The following is a 15,639-nucleotide window of genomic DNA, read 5'->3' on the forward strand; positions in this document are numbered from 1 at the left end:
TGACCATCCTCAATGCCCTCCCGTATCATGATCCCAGGTTCCGAGAACAGGATGTGGGCGGCGTTGGGGGGCGCCGTTGTTCTCTCCCCCACACCAAAGAGCTCTTCCTTTGTCCAAGGCTGGGTTCTTAGGACTGGAGGCCCTGCCTTTCCAAATCGCAGCCTTGGCCATTGCGTGAGCAGAGTCCACGTGGGAGCTGCAAAGGCAATGGTTTAACTAATAAAAAAACAAAAAAAACTTCTTTCAGTAAATTTTTTTTTCTATTATTCTCTAAACCGGCGGTTCCCAACGTGGGGCACACGCCCCACAGGGGGGACGTTTGATGTTTGGGGGGGCCATTGGAGGATGAGTTATTCACAGGGAATTTTTTGCATTTCTTAGGGTTCTAGGGGCCTCCTAGGCAGGCTATCCTATATAATAAAAGGCTAATATGCAAATTGTCCCCCTGGGAGTTTGACCGACTGGGAGTTCGGCCGCTCGCTATGAGGTGCGCTGACCACCAGGGGGCGGCGCGGAATGAAGGAAGGCCCTGCCAACAGCTGGAAGGCCCTGATTGGTCCTGATCGCCGGCCAGGCCTAGGGACTCTACCTGTGCACCAATTTCGTGCACCGGGCCTCTAGTAAATATACACTGAGTGGCCAAATGATGATGATCTCTGAATGCATCATAATCTGGCCACTCCGTGTATGTCCTATAGAATAAAAGGCTAATATGCAAATTGTCCCCTTGACCAGGAGTTCGACCAGCAGGCAGGCCAGCCAACAGCCCATGTCCCCTCCCCCTGGCCAGGCTGGCCGGACCCCACCCAGGCATGAATTCATGCACCGGGCCTCTAATATACATATATACACTGAGTGGCCAGATTATTATGCGTTCAGAGATCATAGTAATCTGGCCACTCAGTGTATATTGTGCCATATTTATGTATTTCAGTTCTCTATTCTACTTTTTGAAACTTTGCTATTTTTTTCATATCACTTCATATTATTATTATTATTTTAACCATTTCTTAGTGATTTCTCCCTCAAACTTCCACGGTTATTTTGCTCTTTTATTTCTCTCTCTCATGGATGCCATGTTCTTTGGAAGCTTGTTTAGACCAAGTTCATGGCCTTTTGGGTTTCCTCCACGTGAATAGGAGTTCACTTTTTTAAAAAATATATATTTTATTGATTTTTTACAGAGAGGAATGGAGAGGGATAGAGAGTTAGAAACATCAATGAGAGAGAAACATCGATCAGCTGCCTCCTGCACACTTCCTACTGGGTATGTGCCCGCAACCAAGGTACATGCCCTTGACCACATGCCCTTGACCGGAATCGAACCTGGAACCCTTCAGTCCGCAGGCCGACGCTCTACCCACTGAGCTAAACCAGTCAGGGCTCACTTTTGTTTTAATATTTTTTTTATTGTCTAAAGTTTTGCATATGTCTCCTTTTCCCCCAATTGACCCCCTGTCCCCAGCTATTCCCACCCCCAAGGGCAAGTCCCCACCACCCCAGTGTCTGTGTCCATTGGCCATGCTCATACGCATGCGTACAAGTCCTTTGGTTGCTCTCTAACCCCCCCTCCTCCCCTGCAATTTGTCTCTGGATCTATTCTTGTTCATCAGTTTATGTTGGTCATTATATCCCACAAATGAGTGAGATCATGTGGTATTTATCTTTCTCTGCCTGGCTTATTTCGCTTAGCACAATGCTCTCCAGTTCCATCCATGCTGTTGCAAATGGTAAGAATTCCTTCTTTTTCACAGCAGCGTAGTATTCCATTGTGTAGATGTACCACAGTTTTCTAATCCAGTCATCTGCTGATGGGCACTTAGGCTGTTTCCAGATCTTAGCTGTGGTGAATGGTGCTGCTGTGAACATAGGGGTGCATATATCCTTTCTGATGGGTGTTTCTGGTTTCTTGGAATAGATTCCTAGGAGTGGGATCACTGGGTCAAATGGGAGTTCCATGTTTAGTTTTTTGAGGAAACTCCACACTGCTCTCCACAGTGGCTGCACCCGTCTGCATTCCCACCAGCAGTGCACGAGGGTTCCTTTTTCTCCGCACCCTCGCCAGCACTTGTTTTTAATGAGGCGTTCACTTTTTGAATAATAAGAATTCTTTGTCACGGGGGGAGGAGGCGTCAGGATGTTAGAGATGCTTAGGGGGCGTGGCCAGAGAAAGGTTGGGGACCACCGCTCCAAATGGTTTGAGTGGGAAGTTGCTGCTGTTCCCTGAATTGGGGGGGCAGCACAGAGGTATTGGGGAGCCCGGATGGCTATGGGGAAAGCTCAGGCGGGAACAAACAGCCCTCCATGTTACTTCTCCGCATAGAATCGCGTTCCGTGGATATGACTGGGACCACGTAGCCGCCTCTGTGGCCGGATCGGTTCGCTCAGCCACATCCTGCAAACATCTCTCTGTCACAGCGAATCGCTCTAATTTCTGTGAGGCGTCCATCCGCACAGAGCAGCAGGCCAGGCAGTCCGGCCTAGGGTTCAAGGCACAGCGAGGCCTCTCGAACGCCCAGGCCCGGCCTTACGTGTTACTCAGAGCCGTGGCTCTGTCGGCGGGAGGGGGGACAGTCCCCTGCGGCCCCAATCCTCCTCCTCGGGGCGAGGCTGACTGTGGGGAGCTGTTCTGACCCCGGGTGCCGAGAGCCGGGGTTTCTGGCCACACAGCACCGCCTGAAGAATATGGTTATTCAAGGTGTGTGTGGCCCTGGCCGGTGTGGCTCAGTGGATAGAGCATCAGCCTGCAGACTGAAGGGTCCCAGGTTCGATTCCCGTCAAGGGCACATGCCCAGGTTGTGGGATTGATCCCCAGTAGGGGGCGTGCAAGAGACAGCTGATTCTCATCATTGATGTTTCTTTTTTAAAAAATATATATTTTATTGATTTTTTTTTTTTTACAGAGAGGAAGCGAGAGGGATAGAGAGTTAGAAACATCGATGAGAGAGAAACATTGATCAGCTGCCCCCTGCACACCCCCTACTGGGGGGATGTGCCCGCAACCAAGGTACATGCCCCTGACCGGAATTGAACCCGGGACCCTTCAGTCCACAGGCTGATGCTCTATCCACTGAGCCAAACCGGCTAGGGCACATTAATAAAGAAACATTAAAAAAAACACACACACCAAAAAAACCCAAATGAAAACAAATGGGTCTTTAAAATAATAGTCCCTCTTGTCCATCCAAATCTAAAAATAGGTCCTCCTGGTAGGCGCAGGCAGGGACCAGGGCCACCGGGCTGAAAGGACTCCAGAGCCCGAGCCGGGGCGGGGCTGGCGGGGCCCCTTCCCCCTCCCTCCCTCCCTCCCTCCCCCCTCCCCGTCCCGTCCCGTCGGGGGCCGGGGTGACTGCGTGTCTTGATGGAAGCCAGCCTCCCTCCACCTCGGCCGCGCGCGCCCTGCCCGGCCGGGGACACAGGCCGCATTGAGCCGGCGCCCGGCCGGGGCGGGTTTGTGCAAAGCGTGCTCTCTGCGCGCCCAGGAGGGAATGAATCACCCGGGCCGGCGAGGGCGCGCGGGGCTGTGTGTGCGCCGCCGGCCAGCCCAGACACACGCCCGCGCTCCTGCAAAGAAAAAAGTGTGTGTGTGTGTTTGGGGGGGTGCGGGGGGGGGGGGGGGCCAAGACTGTAGCAATTGCCACACCTTGGACGCTGTTGCCGGGCTGCGAGGCCAGAGCGAAGCCTGAGGGTTTTGCAATTCTGTGTGGGGCGCAGGGAGAGGCGCAGGGTCCCCGGCTGGCTCGCTGGCTTTGGGGGTCACCTCGCTCCCGGCGCGCTCGCCCGCTGTTGCGCGCAGGGCTGGGCTGCAGCGCGCGGCTCCCCGACGCTCGCTCAGGACTTGGACTTTCGGGCTCGGCTCCGGGGCTCCGGCAGGGACCCCCCTCTCCTCCTCCCGCCCTGCCCAGGAGAGCGTCCCAGCGGAGTTTTAGGGGAGTTTCAACTCATCGGCACATCCTCCCCCGCCGCCCCGGAGGCCGCCGCCGCGTCCCCGCCGTCCTCCAGCCCCACGGATGGGTCTGCACAAGCGGATCTTCCCTCGCAGGGGGGCCGGTGAGTGAGTGGGGGCTCCGGGGATGGGGGGGCGGGGAGGAGGGGAGGGGGGTGCGCAGTGGCTCCCGGGGATGGGGAGCCGCGCAAGGGTGCGTGTGCGTCTGCTCACGTGTGCGGTGCCTGTGCACACGTGTGTGTGTGTGTGTGTGTGTGTGTGCGCGCGCGCGCGGAGGGGCAGGGCCCGCTCTGTTGTCAGTGTCCTGGCGGAGCTCCCCAGCTGCTTGGCAGGGTGCGTGCGTGTGTGTGTGTGTGTGTGTGTGTGTATGTGTGTGTTGGGGGGGGGGGCTCGCCAGACCCCCAAGAGGGGAGACTGAGCCGGAGCCGGCCACCCTTCTCTTCTCCTCCTCCCCCTCCTCCTCCTCCTCCTCCTCCTCCTCCTCCTTCTGATATTTTTTATTGATCTCAGAGAGGAAGGGAAAGGAGGGGGGAAGAGATAGAAACATCCATGATGAGAGAGAATCACGGATGGGCTGCCTCCTGCACGCCCCCCTACTGGGGATGGAGCCCGCAACCCGGGCCTGTGCCCTGTCCGGGAGTCGAACCCAGACCTCCTGGTTCACAGGTCAGCGCTCAGCCACTGAGCCACACCGGCCGGGCCAGGGCAGCCTTTCTAAGCGTCCACTTCCTCTGTCGGTGTTGGAGGCACCGCCCAGGAGCATCAGGTGTGAATGAATGCCAGGGGGCAGGGTCCCCCCGACCCCGCTGGGCTGGGTCCTGCAGGGGCCCCCGGAGACTCCCAGACCCGTGCACTCCGGTGGTCCCTGTCCCCGGCACTTGGGGTCCGCATCCCAGGCAGAGACACCCACATCAGTGGGTTGCTCAGGACCGGCTCCTCCTTTCCCTCCAGAAACACGCGCTGGAAGCAGGGGGCAGGGGGCGGGGCTGAAGAAGGGGGGCGGTGGGGGCGGGGCCGGGCGACAGGGGGCGGGGCCGGGCGGCAGGGGGCCTGGCCGGGGAGGAGCGAGGGCAGGGGGCGGGTCCAGGCAGCAGGGGGCGGGGCGTGGCCGGGGTGTGGCCGGAGGCAGGGGCAGGAGCAGCTCTGAGCCCTCAGCTTCACAGGGAGCCCTGGCCAGGCCAGGGCAGTGGGCGGGCCCGGGGCAGTGGGCGGGGCCATGGCAGTGGGCGGGGCCTGGGCAGTGGGCGGGGCTGGTGCAGTGGGCGGGGCCTGGGCGAGGGCACGAGCAGCTCTGAGCCCGTGGGCTTCACAGTGAGCACCGGCAGAGCGTCATTGCTGGGGGCTGGCATCCCAGCAAACACATGTTTTCTTTAGGGACAAGCAGGCGAGGCCCGGCTCCGGGCCCCGCGTGCTCGTCAGGAGCTGCTCTGAGCTGTGCGGGCTGCGGGGTCCGGACCAGCCTGTCCACTGCTGGGGCTCACGGCGACCTCTGGGCACCCGGGCCACGGCGTCCGGTCCCGGTCCCTCGTGGAACGCGGGCCAGGCGCTCACCCTGGGGGTGGATGAGGCACATTTACCCCGCGGAAGTCCCCGGGCTGGGCCGGGGGTGTGGGTGCCCCAGGAGGCCTTGCCACGTCCGGTCCCAGCCGTGTGCCGTCTGGGGTCGGTTTCCCTGGTAACAGACCCCAGGCACTGTGGTCAGGGTCACTGCAGAGCATTTGTGGGAGCCCCGCCTGTGAGGGCGAGGGAGGCAGAGCTGGAGGGGGAGATGCCAGCCAGCCGACCCCCTGGGACCCGGACCCTGCAGTGGCCTCTCACTGCGCCTGGGGCTGCCCGAGGCCATGGCCTTGCGGGGGAGGGGGGGGACGGTGGTGGGTGCAGCCCAGGACAGTTCCCCAGGGGAGGCTGGCTGGGAGCTCTCACAGAGCCGTGCCAGCCGTGGGAATGGGTGCCCCGTACCCCGTGCCCTGTGCCCTGTGCAGCGGCTCTGCTGGCCACTCCCCTCAAGGGCTCCGGATAAAGGCGGGCGGGGCCCTGCTTTGCTCTGCGCTTGCTCTGCTGTGGGGAGGCTGGGCAGTGAAGCCCGGACACCCGGACACCCGGACACCCCGAAACCCGCCGGCCAGGCCTGGCACAGCAGCGCTAGGGACACACCCTCCTGAGGCTGGGACACGCCCCCGAGGCTGGGACACGCCCCTGAGGCTGGGACACGCCCCCGAGGCTGGGACACGCCCCCGAGGCTGGGACACGCTCCTGTGGCTTGGACACACCCTCCCGAGGCTGGAACACGCCCTTCCCAGGTTGGGACACGCCTCCAAGGCTGGGACACGCCCCTGTGACTGGGACACGCCCCCCGAGGCTGGGACATGCCCTCCCGAGGCTGAGACACGCCCTCCCGAGGCTGGGACACGCCCCCGAGGCTAGGACACGCCCTCCGAGGCTGGGACACGCCCTCCTGAGGCTGGGACACGCCCCCGAGGCTGGGACATGCCCTCCTGTGGCTGGGACACGCCCCCCGAGGCTGGGACACGCCCTCCAAGGCTGGGACACGCCCCCGAGGCTGGGACACGCCCCCGAGGCTGGGACACGCCCCCCGAGGCTGGGACACGCCCTCCTGAGGCTGGGACACGCCCTCCCGAGGCTGGGACTCGCCCCCCGAGGCTGGGACACGCCCTCCTGAGGCTGGGACACGCCCTCCCGAGGCTGGGACACGCCCTCCCGAGGCTGGGACACGCCCTCCTGAGGCTGGGACACGCCCTCCTGTGGCTGGGACACGCCCTCCCGAGGCTGGAGCACTGTTCTGTGCGCAAGTGCAGGTTCCTGGCACGTGGCCTGCTGGGTGGTGTGTCCCCAGCGCTCGGTCCTCCACGGGGGCCTCCATCCTTCTGCTGGGACATGGATTCACACACCTGGGGACCAGGGAGCCCCAGGCCGGCTGTGGGCAGGGAGGGTGCATGGCGGGGGGTACCGGGCGGGAGCAGGTTTGAGGGGGATTCTGCTGCAGCTCCTCCCCGCCCCCCATTCTCCCTTCCCCCCAACATTTCTTGGGGGGAGAAAGTAAAGCCACAGGAGACTCTGGTAGTCAAAGCTACCTAACGGAGCGTGTTGGGGACAAGCGCAGGTGTAGCCGGGGCGAGGTTACTGCCCTCCGGCCCAACAGCCCACTTTCTATTTACCTTCAACCAGCAAAGGGTGATGTCGCTTTCTCCAAAGCTCGGAACGCGCGTCCAGCCCACGTGTCCAGGGCGTGCCGTGCCCCAGCGCTGGGCTCCAGGGAGCAGCGGGGCACATGGGACCGTTTCACACCCAAACGAATGGCCCAGAGGGCCAGGGGCCGGGTGCTCTCACTGGGGAGCCGACCTAGCCTGGTGGTCAGGGCGGGCTTCTCGGAGGAGGAGGTACTGCCTGAGGAGTCGGGTGGGAGCCAGGCCTGGGAGCTCTGCAGTGCACTCCCATCCAGTCTGTGTGGCTGGCAGCATCTATATCTATAAAAGCCTACTATGCAAAGTGTCCCCGCGGGAGTTCGACCCACTGGGAGTTCGATCGCTTGCTATGACGTGCACTGACCACCAGAGGGCAGCGCGGAATGGAGGGAGGCCCAGGCTGGCAGCCCGCAGCCACTAGGGACCCTGCCCATGCACGAATTTTGTGCACTAGGCCTCTAGTTTTTTGAAAAATAATTATCGAGCCCAGCCCACGTGGCTCAGTGGTTGAGCGTCAACCATGAACCAGGAGGTCACGGTTCGATCCCAGGTCAGGGCATATGCCTGGGTTGCGGGCTCAGTCCCCAGTGGGGGGCATGCAGCAGGCAGCCGCTCCATGATTCTCTCTCCTCATTGATGTTTCTCTCTCTCTCTCTCCCTCTCCCTTTCTCTCTGAAATCAATAAAAATATATTTAAAATCCTATATAATAAAAGCCTAATATGCTAAGTGTCCGGTCATCCAGTTGGCCATTCAACCAATCAAAGTGTAATATGCTAATGATACGCTAAGGCCGCTCAACCGTTTGCTATAATGTGCACTGACCACCAGGGGGCAGACGCTCCAACCGGTAGGTTAGCTTGCTGCTGGGGTCCAGCTGATCGGGACTGAGCAAGATGGGCCGGACACATCCTGGAGCCCTCCCACGGTCCCTCCCTGGCTGGCCAACCTCCCACGTCCCTTCCCGGCCCCAATCGTGCACCGGTGGGGTCCCTCAGCCTGGCCTGCGCCCTCTTGCCATCTGGGCTGTGGACTCTTTCCCCGCCCCCGCCCCCCACCAGTGCATGAATTTCGTGCACCAGGCCTCTAGTAAAGAAAATAAAAATAACCATAGGAACTCCTGAGCTCGGGGAGGGGGGGGACGTGTGTGTGTGTGGGGGGTCAGAGCTTTTGCTGGTGGCACGAAACCTCAGGAGCCTTATCTCTGTCCCCACAGCTGGTGTCCTGGGAACCCGCCTGTCCCCCCTCCCACACCCACACTCTGGCCCTGAGCCCTACACTGAGCGGAAACCCAGCCGTGGTCCCCGCGCACCTGCTGCTCCCATGCTGGTGCCCCATGGCGCAGGGTCAGAGGTCACCTCCCAGTCCCTGCACAGGCGTCAGAACCACCCTTCGCGGTGACCTCGAACCCCAGCCCTCACGGATCTCCCTGCTCAGTTGCACTTTCCCAAGATGCGCCTATCACGATTTCTCACTCACAGGACGGTGGAGGGAACGGCTGTCGGTGGGCAGAGCCACCCTCCAGCGTCCGTCCGCGAGCCACATGGACTCCGCGTGCCTGCCCCGTGGCCTTCCGCCTCGCCGTCCCTCTGTCCGTCCATGCGTCCTCCTTGTTTTTCAATGCATTTCCAAACGGATTTCAGGCAACGCTGCACTTCCCGCCTAAGCCCTTCAGACCGTGTGTAAATAACTGGGTCCATATCCGTTTGCTGTTCTTTTATTTTTATTTATTTCTTTATTTATTAATAAACTAGAGGCCCGACGCACGAAGATTCGTGCAAGAATGGGCCTTCCTTCCCCTGGCTGCCGGCACCGCCTTCGCTCCGGCCCAGAGCCGCCTTTCCGCCTTCCCACGCTGCCCAGAGTGCCGGAGCAGCTGGGGCGGTGCAGAACGCCACTGAGCGCCTGTGTATGCAAATTAACCCGCCATCTTTGTTGGGGGTAATTTGCATACTCACGCCTGATTGGCTGGTGGGTGTCACGAAGGTTCGGTCCATTTGCATCTTACTCTTTTATTAGTGTAGATTTTTATTGATGTCAGAGAGGAAGGGGAGGGAGAGAGAGAGAGATAGAGATAGAAACATCGATGACGAGAGAGAATCACGGATCGGCTGCCTCCTGCACGCCCCCTACTGGGGATCGAGCCCACCACCAGGGCATGTGCCCTTGGCCGGGACTCGAACCCGGGACCCTTCAGCCTGCGGGCCGATGCTCTATCCACTGAGCCCCACTGGCCAGGGCTCGCATACTGGTCTTTTAGGTACAGTTTACATGCAGGGACGTGTCAGTATCATTCGCACACCCTTCAGTTAATTCTGAATAACGGCCACAGACTGTTCAAGACAGACTTTAATATATAGATATATATTGATTGATTTCAGCGAGGAACAAAGAGGGAGAGAGAGAAACATCCAGGGCGAGAGAGATTCATGGATCGGCTGCCTCCTGCACGTCCCCACACTGGGGATGGAGCCTGCAACCCGGGCACGTGCCCTTGGCCAGAATCAAACCTGGGACCCTTCAGTCCGAAGGCCGACGCTCTATCCACTGAGCCACACCGGCCAGGGCTCAAGACGGACTTTTCCATGATGTGGCTGCTCACCTTCGCCCCAGACACCCTCCCACGGCCCCTCTGAGTGGCCTTCAGTCTTTACTAACAACATAGGCGGTCTCCCTCCATTTAAAGGTACAGTGCCCTCTCTATCCCGCCTCGGCCGCTGGCCGGGGACACGGCCCTGGGCAGACCGCGGAGGACGGAGCAGAGGCGGCAGGTCCTTGGGGCTGAAGGGCACCCAGGGCAGAGGTGCAGGGTGCGGGCATGGGGTGAGGGTCAGGGCGGGGCTCTGGGCTCTGACAGACGGGGAGGGGCAGGCCAGGACGGAGGGGAGGGAGCCGCGCCCCGTCCTGGGATCTGGGGCCTGGGGCCTGGGCCGGTGGGGTGGGGAGCTAGGCCAGGGCTGAGTGTCTGTGCGGCAGGCAGAGACCCGACCCTGTGGCAGGTGATGGCCCCCTAGGGCTGCCCTTGCACTTCCTGCCGCCTCCAGGCTGGTCCAGGGATTGGAGGCGGCGGGCGGATGGGTGTGCCTGTCACTGGTTATTCATTCACAGAGAAGCAGCCAAGAGGGTGCAGGCCGTGTGGTGGTGGTGGTGGTGGGGTGATGGGGGGGACTCCTGGGGCCTGCGCCCACCCTCTGGCCTCCCCTCTGCGGGCGGAGGGGGTTCAGGGAGGCAGAGCTGGCGTCGATGGGACCACGGCCAGGCCACGTGCGTTTCACAGCCAGAGCCCTGATGCCTGCGTGCTGGCCGCAGCCACTTCCCTCCATCGCTCCGTGTCCCTCTGTCGGCGGGTGACCACCGAGACCCCGCTCTCCCGCTCCCTTCTCTCCTTCTCTTCTCTCAGCCCCTCCTCTCACCGCCCTTTGGCGCCCACGGAGGCCAGGCGCTGCGTGGGGCCACGGAGAGAAGGAGGGCATAGTCCCTGGCACCCTGGGCCTCGCAGCTCCTGGCTGAGACCAGGTGAGAGAGGGCAGCCGGGAGTGCATCACGGCAGACTGCCTGGAGGAGGTGACTCGCAGCCAGTCCTTGAAAACCCAGGCCAGCTGGCCAGCAAGCAGGGTGAGAGCCAGCAGAAAGGGCAGGGCAGGCGCCTGCTGGGGTGCGGAGGTGGGAGGAGGCGAGGGGCGTGGCTGGAGCGGCCTCAGGCGCGAGGGGGTAGGCAGGGCGGGCAGGGGCCTTGCATTCTTGGGCACTGAGTCAGGCCTGTCATGACAATAACAAATTAAGAAGAGAAAGCGGGGATTTCTTCATCTTGAAACATCTTGCTTTCTGATGTGCGGTAGGCGGCTGCGTTCCTCAGATAATTGTGTGGGCAGATGGACTGCAAGCGGGCACGGACAGACGGACAGACGGACGGAGGGGGGGCAGGGGGGGACAGAGAGCTGCCCGGCGCGGCCCAGTCTGAACCCTCAGGAGGGGCTGGCCCTGGTCTGGGGGTCCCTGGCATCCCTGTGAAAGCAGAAAAGACATGACTCACCCCGGCTGGTGTGGCTCAGTGGATAGAGCGTCCGCCTGTGGACTGAAGGGTCCTAGGTTGATTCCCAGTCAGGGCACATGCCCAGGGTTGCGGGCTCCATCCCCAGTGTGGGGCATGCAGGAGGCAGCCGATCCATGATTCTCTCTCATCATGGATGTTTCTCTCTCTCCCCCTCTCCCTTCCTCTCTGAAATCAATAAAAAACACTAAGAATGGAAGAAAGAAAAAAAGATAGAAAATAAGAAAGTAGTCCTAGCTGGTTTGGCTCAGTGGATAGAGCGTCGGCCTGTGGACTGAAGGGTCCCGGGTTCGATTCCCGGTCAGGGCACATGCCCGGGTTGCAGGCTCGGTCCCCAGTGGGGGGCGTGCAGGAGGCAGCCGGTCCATGATTCTCTCTCATCATGGATGCTCCTCTCTCTCCCTCTCCCTTCCTCTCTGAAATCAGTAAAAATATATTAAAAAAAAATAAAAAGAAAGACAGGACTCCATGGCCTCCACTCTCTTGTGAAGGGAGAGGTCCCGGAGGCACCCAGCGTTCCTGCCCCGGCCGCTGCACAGACACATCCCCCGGCGTGTCCTCCATCAGCACCTGCCTCCCCTGTGGGCTGTGCAGGGAGCTGCCTGCACCCAGCCTCCTCGAGGCCTGGGAACAGCACCCCGTGGCCGGCCATCCCTCCCGCTGGGCTGTCTCATCCGTAGCGAGCCCAGCCGATGGGCCGACGGGGGGCGCCTGCCTGGGGTAACTCATCAGCTGTTATCCTGAGGACCCGATGGTCAGAGGAGCTGGGGCTGAAGCGCTGGGGCTGGGCCTGGGGAAGGTCAACGCCCCCCCCGGCCCCCCTTCAGGAACCTGGGGAGCTGAGGGCAGCCCCCAGTTAGGTGTGGGAGGCGGGTGTCCGTGCCGCGGTGTCTGGCCCACGGCGATGGCAGCGTGACTGTTACCCATCGGTCTCGGTTCTGTGTCTGCAGCGTGTTCCCTGCGTCTCATCGCTTAGAGTCGACCGAGGGATGCGCTTGCCCCATCCAGGGTCCCCAAAGCTCGAGGGAGCCCGCCCTCTCCTCCCTCCACCCTCACCCGCGGCCTGGAGGCGCCAGGAGGGAGTGAATACGGTTCTCTAGCCTCATGTAAAATCTGAGCCCAGCCCGGCTGGCGTGGCTCCGTGGTTGAGCATCGACCTAGGAGCCAGGAGGTCACGATTCGATTCCCGGTCAGGGCACATGCCCAGGTTGTGGGCTCGATCCCCAGTGTGGGGCGTGCAGGAGGCAGCCGATCCGTGATTCTTTCTCATCATTGACTAGAGGCCTGGTGCACGAATTCGTGCACGGGTGGGGTCCGGAGGGGGTGGAGGGGAGCAGGATGCAATCGGCCCTCCAGGCGGTGGTGGGATGCCCTTGCCGGCCCGGTGACATTCCCGCTGGTTGTCGGGAGCCACCTGGCGGCCGCTTTTATATTGTGTCGTCCTTGCAGAGCGTCTAGGGAGGGGAAGCGGCCGCAGTGCCCAAGGCCGACTTCCAGGAGGCTGGCAGCGCCAGTGCCTGGCACCTTCTTTGGCGACTGGACATACTGGACGACTGAGGGAGGGAGTGGCTGTCACTGGGCTGGTGGGCCACCGGGACGGGTCGGTCAGCTGAGCAGCGCTCCCCCTGTGGGAGCGCACTGACCACCAGGGGGCAGCTCCTGCATTGAGTGTCTGCCCCCTGGTGGTCAGTGCGCGTCATAGCGACCGGTCGTTCCAGTCATTCCGGTCGTTCAGTTGTTTGGTCCCTTAGGCTTTTATATATATAGACTAGAGGCCTGATGCACAAAATTCGTGCACAGGAGGGGGAGGTCCCTCAGCCCGGCCTGCACCCTCTCCAATCCGGGACCGCTCGGGGGATGACATGCCTCTTGCAATCCAGAACCACTGGCTTCTAACCGCTCGCCTGCCTGCCTGCCTGCCTGATCGCCCCTAGCCCCTCTGCCTGCCTGATCGCCCCTAACCTGCCTCTGCCTCGGCCCCACACCCAGGACCCAGGCTTCCCTCCTCTGGCCGGCCACAGACACCCAGGACCTGGGCTGGCATCACCCAGGCCAGCGCAGGCGCAGGCACCCGGGACCGTGGGCAGGCGGCTGCTTCCTGGCCCAGCTTTGTCAGGAAGGATGTCTGGAAGATGTCTGATCTAATTAGCATATAACCCTTTTATCAGTATAGATTAGAGGCCCGGTGCACGAAGATTCGTGCAAAAATAGGCCTTCCTTCCCCTGGCTTCTCCCGGGATCCTACAAGTCCTTGTTCCCGGCAGGAGTGCTGCTCCTGTAGCTCCCTCCGCCCCCCGCCCTCCTCCTCATAGCAGGCGTCCCGCCCTGCCCGACCGCTCCGCGCCTGCATATGCAAATTAACCCGCCATATTTGTTGGATTAATTTGCATACTCACTCCTGATTGGCTGGTGGGTGTCGTGGGGGTATGGTCAATTTGCATATTTCCCTTTTATTAGTGTAGATTAGAGGCCTGGTGTACGTGTAGGGTCCAGCCCCACTCTCCCCAATTGGGGCCAATCAGGGCTGGTCCCGCAGAGGGGAGGGGCTGCGGGCAGTTGGCTGGTGGGCCCCGCCCCCTGGTTGAACTCCTGGTAGAGGGGGCAATTTGCATATTAGGCTTTTATTATATAGGATGTTTCTCTCTCTCTCCCTCTCCCTTCCTCTCCGAAATAAACAAAAACATATTTTAAAAAAAGCAGAGCCTAACCACACGGGCCAGAGGAAGGCCATGCCGAGTGCTCAGTACGTTCTCAGATGTGCACACACATGGAAGCGTCGTTTATTTACACGTGCAGTTTGGGTGGATTCAGTCCGTGAGCGTTTGTTGGGCTTGTGGGCCGGGCATGCCCCAGGCTGGGGCTCTGCCGCAGCCGCTGCTGAGGGCCTGTTGGGGTGCCCATGGTCCAGGGGGGACCCACAGATGGGGCACATGTACCTGAGGAAGCCAAGGGGACGCCTTCAGAGGGCGACCAGCTCCTAAGGAAGGAGGTATAAGAAGGGGTAGCTCACCGGGTGGGCAGCAGCGGCCACGTGGGCGGCCAGGCTGGGAGGAGCCGGCCTATGGAGACGTGGGAGGGGACCTTGTGTGTGTGTGTTGGGGGGGGGGACCAGCAGCTGGGGCAGACGCCTTAGGGTGACATGGACGTGGCCTCTTGGAAAAGGGAAGATGATGGGCATCGTAGGGACGTGGCGAGGAATTTGCATTTTGTCCTGAGAACAATGCACAGCATGGGGAGGTCTGACGGCGTGGGGCGGGGGTGTGGTCAGGGCAGGGGCGCACCTTCCTGCATAGTTCTGCCATGACAGGTGCGTGACAGGGTGCGTTGTCGGAGTCCATGGGACCTGCAGCACGGGGGTGAGCCCTGCGGACTTGTCTGAGTTCTTTGTTCTGGACATTAACCCCTTACCATACGTACTAGAGGCCCGGTGCACGAAATTCATGCACGGGGGGAGTGGAAGGGGGAGGGGGTCCCTCAGCCTGGCCTGAACCCTCTCCAATTACGAGATCGGGCCTAAACCGGCAGTTGGACATCCCTTTCGCAATCCAGGACCGCAGGCTCCTAACTGCTCATCTGTCTGCCGGCCTGATCCCCCTAACTGCTCTCCCCTGTAGGCCCGATCTCCCTAACTGCTCTCCCCTGCCTGCATAATCGCCCTAACAGCTCTCCCCTGTAGGCCTGATCCCCCTAACTGCTCTCCCCTGCCTTCCCAATCTCCCTAACTGCTCTCCCCTGCCGGCCTGATCCCCCTAACTGCTCTCCCCTGCTGGCCTGATCCCCCTAACTGCTCTCCCCTGCCTGCCTGATCCCCCTAACTGCTCTCCCCTGCCTGCCTGATCCCCCTAACTGCTCTCCCCTGCTGGCCTGATCCCCCTAACTGCTCTCCCCTGCAGGCCTGATCGCCCTAACTGCTCTCCCCTGCAGGCCTGATCCCCCTAACTGCTCTCCCCTGCTGGCCTGATCCCCCTAACTGCTCTCTTCTTCCTGCCTGATCCCCCTAACTGCTCTCCCCTGCAGGCCTGATCTCCCTAACTGCTCTCCCCTGCCAGCCTGATTGCCCTAACTGCCCTCTCCTTCCTGTCTGATCGCCCCTAACTGCCTCTGCCTCGGCCCCACCACTATGGCTTTGTCCGGAAGGACGTCTGGAAGGTCATCCGGAAGGTGTTAGGTCTAATTAGCATATTACCCTTCTATTAGTATAGATTATTGGGAGCATCTTCTCCCATTCACTGGGTCGTCTCATTCGGGATCTTAAGGAAGATGCGTTTAGTTGTCACTGTTGAGTTGGGCGTTAGCTGTGGGTTTGTCATGTGGCCTTTAATACGTCGAGGTACATTCCCTCTGGTCCCACTTGGCTGAGGGTTTTTAATCATCAGTACACGTTGGATTTTTTTCAGATGCTTTTTACACATACAGTTTCACATACTTACCACTGTGAAC

General features: G+C 60.7%; 1 protein-coding gene across 1 annotated transcript in view; it reads left to right on the forward strand.

Annotated features, from left to right (window-relative positions):
- The first annotated feature begins 3,948 nt into the window (after positions 1 to 3,948).
- IL16 (interleukin 16) overlaps positions 3,949 to 15,639 on the forward strand; it is a 90,675-nt gene continuing 78,984 nt past the window's right edge. Inside the window, 1 exon segment of the mRNA XM_054713273.1 lies at positions 3,949 to 4,050. Within this exon segment, the coding sequence (XP_054569248.1) occupies positions 4,011 to 4,050 (40 nt within the window). The 5' untranslated portion in view covers positions 3,949 to 4,010.

The sequence above is a fragment of the Eptesicus fuscus genome, chromosome 25 (assembly GCF_027574615.1).
Source record: "Eptesicus fuscus isolate TK198812 chromosome 25, DD_ASM_mEF_20220401, whole genome shotgun sequence".
Classification (NCBI taxonomy): domain Eukaryota; kingdom Metazoa; phylum Chordata; class Mammalia; order Chiroptera; family Vespertilionidae; genus Eptesicus; species Eptesicus fuscus.